At 37.4% G+C, this 8,284-nt stretch overlaps 2 protein-coding genes across 2 annotated transcripts in view; both read right to left on the bottom strand.

The window, feature by feature from the left end:
* LOC108676917 overlaps window positions 1–1,684 on the bottom strand; it is a 3,613-nt gene extending 1,929 nt beyond the window's left edge. Inside the window, exon 1 of the mRNA XM_018165075.2 lies at window positions 1,614–1,684. Within this exon, the coding sequence (XP_018020564.1) occupies window positions 1,614–1,658 (45 nt within the window). The 5' untranslated portion in view covers window positions 1,659–1,684. The remainder of the gene's footprint in view (window positions 1–1,613) is intronic.
* A 1,789-nt stretch (window positions 1,685–3,473) lies between these two features.
* LOC108676916 lies at window positions 3,474–5,847 on the bottom strand (the record flags this gene model as incomplete). Its single annotated transcript, XM_018165074.1, is given in 4 exon segments — window positions 3,474–3,552; window positions 4,146–4,251; window positions 4,393–4,985; window positions 5,747–5,847. Coding segments are annotated over 4 exon segments (875 nt in total), but the record flags the coding sequence as incomplete, so codon positions are not given.
* Window positions 5,848–8,284: the final 2,437 nt, after the last annotated feature.

The following is an 8,284-nucleotide window of genomic DNA, read 5'->3' as shown; positions in this document are numbered from 1 at the left end:
GACACACTTGTCATACTCTCAGGACACACTTGTCATACTCTCAGGACACACTTGTCATACTCTCAGGACACACTTGTCATACTTCATGCTCTCAGGACACGAAAAGTAAAGGAGATTCTGACCAGAAGCTGATTTCGATTGGGTTTAAGCCGAGTGTAGCGACTCTCTGGCAGAGGCCCGGGCGGTACCCAAACTATGTTATGATTACCCTTCATGCACGTGGCAGTGGCCAGCTATACAGCTTAATGCGCGCACAGAAAATCATTCAAATTTGACGTAATAATGTAATAATTATGAATAATATAATAATAATAGTAATAATAATAATAATACCAATAATAGTAATAACAACTGACAATATTTGCTTTAAGATTAATCTAAAATAATTTGTCGAAGGAAATTCTGACAAATTTGTAATAATTTAATAAAAATTAATTAACATTTCTTAAAATTTCTGGCATGATGTTCTTGCCCCACCGGGCAAGTATATAGGCTTAGGCACTTGAAAAAATTAATGAGATTTTATCCAAATATCGATGCACTTTTGCACTTATCTGGGTCATTTCAACCAAGAAAAATGGCGTTTTATTGTTACTCGCAGTAATAAAATAAAGTGAGTCACTATTTGGACAATATGACCTGAGTCTGGGTCGAGATAGCTAAAATTATTCCGAAACTTATACTTAAAGAGAATTTGAAATTAATGAATTTCTTATGAAATTTATTTAAAAAAATTAATTAATTTCTTTTGAATTAAGGTGAAGGAAAAATAAGTTAATAATTATGTCAAAGTGTGAGCCATGTTTATACCATAAAAATAGTTTGTACACTCAAAAAATGAATGTATCATGTTGTTAAAATAGTGATACACTTTCTTTGCTTGGCACTGATACACCGCCCTTCTGTCAGAACAAAACTGGGTCAGGGTGACCCACATAATCATAAAAAGTGCATCGCTATATTAAGACTCGCTTATTTCGCTAGGTGATATTCTGACTCCTAATAGCGACTCAGCCTTCTGCACCAGGTGCCGCCCAGGACTCGGGGAGCGCGTAAATCAGCCGCTAATGAGCGAGTCCAAAAAGGACTCGTTCATTTTTAGCGCATTTTTTCATTTATGGAAAAAATGCACTATTGTACTCGCCATGTCCGTCCGTCCGTCTGTCTGTCTGTCCGTCCGTCCGTCCGTCTGTCCGTCTGTCTGTCCGTCCGTGACTTCACGTTTATGTCGACGAGAAAATGCGCTCTCTGTCACTCACTGCAGTGAGTACTGAGTTATATTTTTTAAGTAATATTTCGTCAATTTTGAAGTTTGTAATAGAGTGAATGGTATTATTTTAATAAATAGATTGGTTATGTTGATTTTGTAATCTATAATCTAAACATTCATCACAATTTATCACAATTCATCAAAGTTCACCACAATTCATCACAGTTCACCACAATTCATCACAATTCATCACAATTCATCACAGTTCACCACAATTCATCACAGTTCACCACAATTCATCACAATTCATCACAGTTCACCACAATTCATCACAGTTCACCACAATTAATCACAATTCATCACAATTCATCTCAGTTCATCACAATTCATCACAATTCATCACCTCGAGCAGCTTGCGGAGGGAGTAGTCGTCCGCGTACGTCATCATCTTGAGGGTGATGAGGGAGCTGCCGCCCGCCTGCAGTGGTGATGAATGCCATGCATTAATTATGTATGTCGTGAATGTGATGAATTAATTATGAATATGGTGAATGTCACGCATTAATTATGAATGCAATGAATGTGATTACTGAATTCCGACTGTGATGAGTGTGCTGAAGTAATGACTTAGTTATGAATGGGATTAACCCAGTTAAAATTTAGGGCAGGGAATAGAGCCTGTCTCTTATACACATCTAGATGTGTATAAGAGACAGATCATGACCAANGTTACTAGGGTTACTGGGGTAATAGTTACTAGGGTTACTGGGGTAATGGTTAGTAGGGTTACTGGGGTAATAGTTACTAGGCTTAGGCTTACTGGGGTAATAGTTACTAGGGTTACTGGGGTGATAGATGTAATATAAGTAATATTAAGGGCCACGATATAAATGATATTAAGGGTTATAAGTCGTAAAAACTAAGGAGAAAAACCCTTACTTCTCCGGCTCCACTAAGGGCACTTGGTCAACTCCGGGCAAGGAGCAGCGCCTTAAGTCCTCGTCCTTAGTTATCTCTGTTGAGATAACATACTGAGAAACATGAGTGAGTCATATTATCCAAATAGTGACACACTTTCGTACCCACAGTACGTGCTGGAAGCGGACGTAGCCCTGATAAGCCCTTTTGTAGGGCCAAACTGGGTCAGGATGACCCACTGCAAATTGCTTATATTATAATGATATAACATTGGAACTATGAGTGATAGTTATATAATAATTTAAGTTGAACATATGTTAAATGAAGTGAAATATTTATTAATATGTACATAATGTTATGTAGTTATATATGAAGTCGATATTTTTCATAATGAATATTTAACTTCAAATGCGACATGGCATCCGTTACCCTGAGATTCAAGATGGAAGAAATGGATTTAAATGCGACATGAGATTCATGACGGAACCTTGAGATTCATGACGGAAGTAATGGATTTAAATGCGACATGGCATCCGTTACCCTGAGGTTCAAGAAGGAAGAAATGGATTTAAATGCGACATGGCATCCGCTACCCTGAGATTCAAGAAGGAAGTAATGAATTTAAATGCGACATGGCATCCGCTACCCTGAGATTCAAGATGGAAGAAATGGATTTAAATGCGACATGGCATCCGCTACCTTGAGATTCATGACGGATGTAATGGATTTAAATGCGACATGGCATCCGTTACCCCGAGATTCAAGATGGAAGTAATGGATTTAAATGCGACATGGCATCCGTTACCCTGAGATTCAAGAAGGAAGAAATGGATTTAAATGCGACATGGCATCCGTTACCCTGAGATTCATGATGGAAGTAATGGATTTAAATGCGACATGGCATCCGTTACCCCGAGATTCAAGATGGAAGTAATGGATTTAAATGCGACATGGCATCCATTACACTGAGATTCAATATGAAAACAATGGATTTGAATGCGACATGGCATCCGTTACCATGAATAAAATATATATTCAGATTTGAAATGCCTAGCTCCTTATCGAACCCGGTGGAAGTCTAGTAGCTTCTTCAAACTATCGCCAGTCATGAAAAGATCCTCCTTAATTTTTCAGCGTTACAAAACATTCGTAATTTTTTGATAACGTAAAACATTTTCAACAAAAATTGTTTAACTTGATATTTTGTGTTTTGTTAAAATTTTATAAGAATCAAATGATTAGAATATGAATAATATTAAGGGCCACGATATAATTATATTAAGGGTCACGATATAAGTAATAATAAGGCTTAAAGGTAGTAAAAATTAAGGAGAAAAACCCTTACTTCTCCGGCTCCACTAAGGGCACTTGGTCAACTCCTGGCAAGGCGCAGCGCCTTGAGTCCTCATTGTCCTTAGATGTGTCTGTAGAGATATTACACTCAGAAACATCAGTAAGTCATATTGTCTAAATAGTGACACACTCACTTACAAATAACACGTGATAAGAGCGGACGTAGCACTGATACGCCCTATTGCCGGGACAAACTGGGTCAGGGTGACCCACATCGATTGTATTCTAAATATTTAACATAGCAACTGTATTAATGATAGCTAAATAATGGCTCAATTTTAATAATGTTAAATGAAGTGAAATATTTATTAATATGTACATAATGATAGTTAACTATGTTGTCAATATTCGTCATAATGAATATTTAATTTTAAATGCGACATGGCATCTGTTAGCATGAGATTCAAGATGAAAGCAATGGATTTAAATGCGACATGGCATCCGTTACCCTGAGATTCAAGACAGAAGTAATGGAGTTTAAATGCGACATGGCATCCGTCACCTTGAGATTCATAATGCAAGTAATGGACTTTATATGCGATGTGGCATCCGTTACCCTGAGATTCAAGATGGAAGTAATAGACTTTAAATGCGATGTGGCATCCGTTACCCTGAGATTCAAGATGAAAGTAATTGATTTTAAATGCGACATAGCATCCGTTACCCTGAGATTCAAGATGGCGGATGAGACAGGATCGCGGTGTGGCTGGTACGACGCAGCCTCGCAGCAGTCGGTGGCTGGACCACGACAGCCAATCTGCCACCTCCACCTTTTAACAAATTAGGAATATATTTCCTACTCGCTAACTAAATTACCCTTTTGAGACGAAAATAGATTGAATAATAATTTGTATTTAACTAAAATTCAGGTAGAATATGCTATGAGAAATACTAAAATGACATCACCTCACCATGATATTGAATTCTTGTTTCATCAACTCGTTTCCACCGCTCATCTCCGCTTCTCTTAACTTGAATTTTTTATATTCGTCGTACAAATTTCCATTATTATATTTATTTTCTTTTGTTTGTTCAGTTTCTTTCCCCTCTTCCCCATCTGGAGGGAAAGGGGTCCCGTAGGGGACAAAGTCAGAGGGACGGGGGAAGGAGCGAGTGGTAGGTACCACGGGGAGCGTGAAGTGGGTGAGTACCTCCTCCAGGAGGGGGCGGGGAACCAGCGTGGCGCCCCCAACCACGAAGTGGTCCACCCGCCTCAGGTGGGACGCTAAGGGCAGGGTCTCGAAAAAAGATGGCGGAGCATACTTATTCTTGCGGTTCTTTACTTCGGGAATCTTTTTTTGGTCTTCATCTGGATCGACATCGTGGTTGCCAGCTAATCTTTCTTCACGGTTGCCAGCTAGGTTTTCTTCGCGGTTGCCAGCTAGGCTTTCACCACGGTTGCCAGCTAAGGTTTCTTCGCGTTTGCCAATTAGGATTTCTTCGCTGTTAGCAGCTTGGGTTTCTCCACGGTTACCGAGGGCAAGGTTTCCTCCAACCTGCTGAGCTGAACGGAAGAGTTACTCGAATTAGAGGAAAAGAAATAGAAGAATCCGGATAAAAATCATGATAAATTAGCGTTAATGAAGAACATGATTAGTAAGATCCAAACATTCGAGAAAGAAAACGTTGACAATGACAACAACAACCCATTTAATGGATGTGACTGATAGTTAGAATGGATAATTTCTGATGTTGCAATGAATTTTCAAATTTGGTGGCATGATGAATCTGTGTTCTTGACCAATATTGCATCTTTGGGGGCCAGTATATCCTATTAGCGGGTTAACATTGTGAATAATAACCCGCTATTAACCCGGTTAATATGTGAATATTAACATTTTCATTTTGGTGGCAGGGTGGCCCAGTGGTTAAAGTTCAGAGTCCTAGGATTGGCGCAGAGAGGCGCGGGTTCGATCCCAGCTCTGTGCGCCAGTTTCTGGTCAGAATCGGCGAGGAGGCCGGGCAGTTGTTAAGCACAGCAGAATTGTAGCAGTGAGTTGCGCGTTCGAGACCACAACAAGCTGTGTATGTTCTGCGATGTTATGAATCGGCGACAGGCCTACGGCCTAATAAACGCTGAAACCGCTATATTATAATATGTATTGGCTTTTGGGCCAGTATTTAAAATGATAGGCCGAAATAATGGCTGTGCCCAAGCCATGGGGCTAATAATTTAAAATAATACAGTAAATAACAGCGCGGTTGCAGGGCTCCGACATTGAGGCCCAGCCGTTATTAAAATGCAAGTTGGACCCAGAAACTTACTGGGCATCTGGATGGGCCAGTGGCCCTGGGACAGTGGGTTGCTGGTGCTGATGCAATATACCGACGGGTCCAGGGCCAATATTGGCTGGGTCCTCATGAAAAAACTGAAAATATATTCCCATATTAAATTATGCAATTTTAAATGGTATTATTTTGCTCTTTTATTCTAAAATGGGACATGACATCTCTCACTCACACGCAACATTTCATTTCAAACTTTAAAGACTTTTACTTTGAACATTTATTTTTTTAATGTAATTTTTTGCTACTTTCGTTTATAGCTTCGCGTTGAATATTTTAATTTTTTTCCTTGACTTTTACCTGGCGAAGTCCGGAGTAAAAACGTGACTGTCGTCGGTGATGATGAAGTTCTCGGCGTGCGGGTTGCCATCAAGAAAATTACGCAGGATCTTTTTGAAACGCCGAAAAATTTCGCATTTTCCTACATTTTCATTTTGGTGTTCATCTGGAACGCTTTTTGAACTACTTTGTGCGTGAATTTTTGATGAAAATTGAGGGTAAATATTTTGTTTATTTTCGTTTTCAATGTTTTCGGGTTTTCGGTGTTTATGATTTGTTATGAGGTCTCCCGTTTGGGGTAATTTTTGGAGTAAATGCCTCATATTCGGGGAAATTTTCTCATTTTCTTGAAAATATTCCCCCATAACCTCAAGTTGTTCGTGTTCAATAAAGTATTTCTGAATATTATGCGCAGTAAGGGACGTATTTTCGGACAAAAAGCGATAGAAGGAATTTTTGAAGCATATTTCGTACATAGAATTATGAACGTCGTTGTGAAATGGGGAAAAAAGGTTTAAAGTTGTTTTTCGATCTGTTAGCTTGGGCTCAAAATCCACCAGCTCGCTACTGTTTGCATTCCTGTTCAAAAACCGAATTTTTCGAGGAATTTTTTCAAAATTTTCCATGGAACACGACCCGAAAAAAATTTCCGATTTTGACTTCATTTCCTCATCTGGCAAATTTTCTTCGGAATTCGTAGCCGGGAAAAATTTATTTCCGAAACTCTTGAATGGGATGAATTTTTCTCGAAATTTTTTCGAAATCGAAAATTTTCTTTTGATGCCGGACACGATACTGTTTTCACTTTGAAAATTTGTAAAAAAATTGAAATTTTCGACGTCGATGACAGCAACGCCAAATTTTTCGACTTTTTCACGGTATAATTTTTCACTTTCTGAGTCCAGGAACGCAACCGAAATTTTTGCGGAATTTTGCGAAGTTCTTTCCCGTAGACTTTCCAGAGACCTGAATTACGAAAAAATTCCTAATAAATGAATATTTTCGGCAAATTTTATCAGAATTCAGTTAGAAATTTATCAAAAAAGTTAAGAATTTTTATCAAACATTTTTGTAAAAAAAACTATTTCGGGTTGAGGTTTGCAAGGCAGAATAATTCTTCCCGAGCGTCCAAATTATTCCTTCAGTAACTAATGAGTATTCCTCAGGAAACCAGAATACCTCAGAATCCCGGATTCCCCGCTGGTTCGAAGATCGCGAATGCCAGAAAAATTCCGAACAGAAAGGAACAGCCGAAAACCTGGAGTACCAATAGCAAAATTAATGATATACAATGATAGATGCTTATTGTTTTTTTAGTGCGAATGATATTAATCATTTCTATATTTATTCATCATTTTACTTAAAATAAAAATCGCAAGAACAACAGTGATTAGAGGCTTCGATAAGCAAAATCATTATTCATCATTCTCGGAAATATATATGGATCAAGCTATGGGATGATATATATGATTCATACCTTGCATACCCCATGAAATATGACTCATACAACCCTCACAATAAACAGGTATATAAGTATATAAGTAATTCGTAAGTAATCAAAATTTTAAGATGTTTATTATTAATAATAATATGAATTTTAATAATTATAATAACATGTACTGGAGGTTTGATATCAATATTCACTATAAGCGGAATACAGCGAAATTCATAATAATATTGATTATATGATTACTAGAAAAAATATATAGTGAAACAATAATGATATTTAATGGAGATTATGATAATATTCACAAAGTTATTCATAATTATTTTATAATAATATTTATTGTCATATTAATCAAGATAATATGTACATGAAAAACAATAATATATAGAGAGACGTTGATGGAAAAATTCACAGAAAATTTCAATATAAAAATGTATCGTAAACATAATGTAAAAAAACATGAATGACAAAATTATAAACTGCCTATTTTAATGACTTGAATTAATAATAAAATCTACTTTAATTAAAAACTTCAATTCAATCCTATATTTCACTCACCGCAGCCCAGCCCGAAATTCGACCAAGAAAATTGAATGAAAAATGAAGCCGAAAATTTCGCTGCCAACTCCGTAGAGTTTTGAGCTTCTGTGCGAGTTGGTAGTCCAGGCCTCCCATTGGTCGAAATTTATGAACGAAAATACGAGTACTGCGGCGTAGTAAAATTAATGAATGGAAGTACGAGTACTACGACGCAGTGAAATTTATGAATGGAAATAACATTATTACACTTT

Source organism: Hyalella azteca, unplaced genomic scaffold (assembly GCF_000764305.2).
Source record: "Hyalella azteca isolate HAZT.00-mixed unplaced genomic scaffold, Hazt_2.0.2 contig10388, whole genome shotgun sequence".
NCBI classification, from domain to species: domain Eukaryota; kingdom Metazoa; phylum Arthropoda; class Malacostraca; order Amphipoda; family Hyalellidae; genus Hyalella; species Hyalella azteca.
This window is presented reverse-complemented; position numbering and strand designations above follow the sequence as displayed.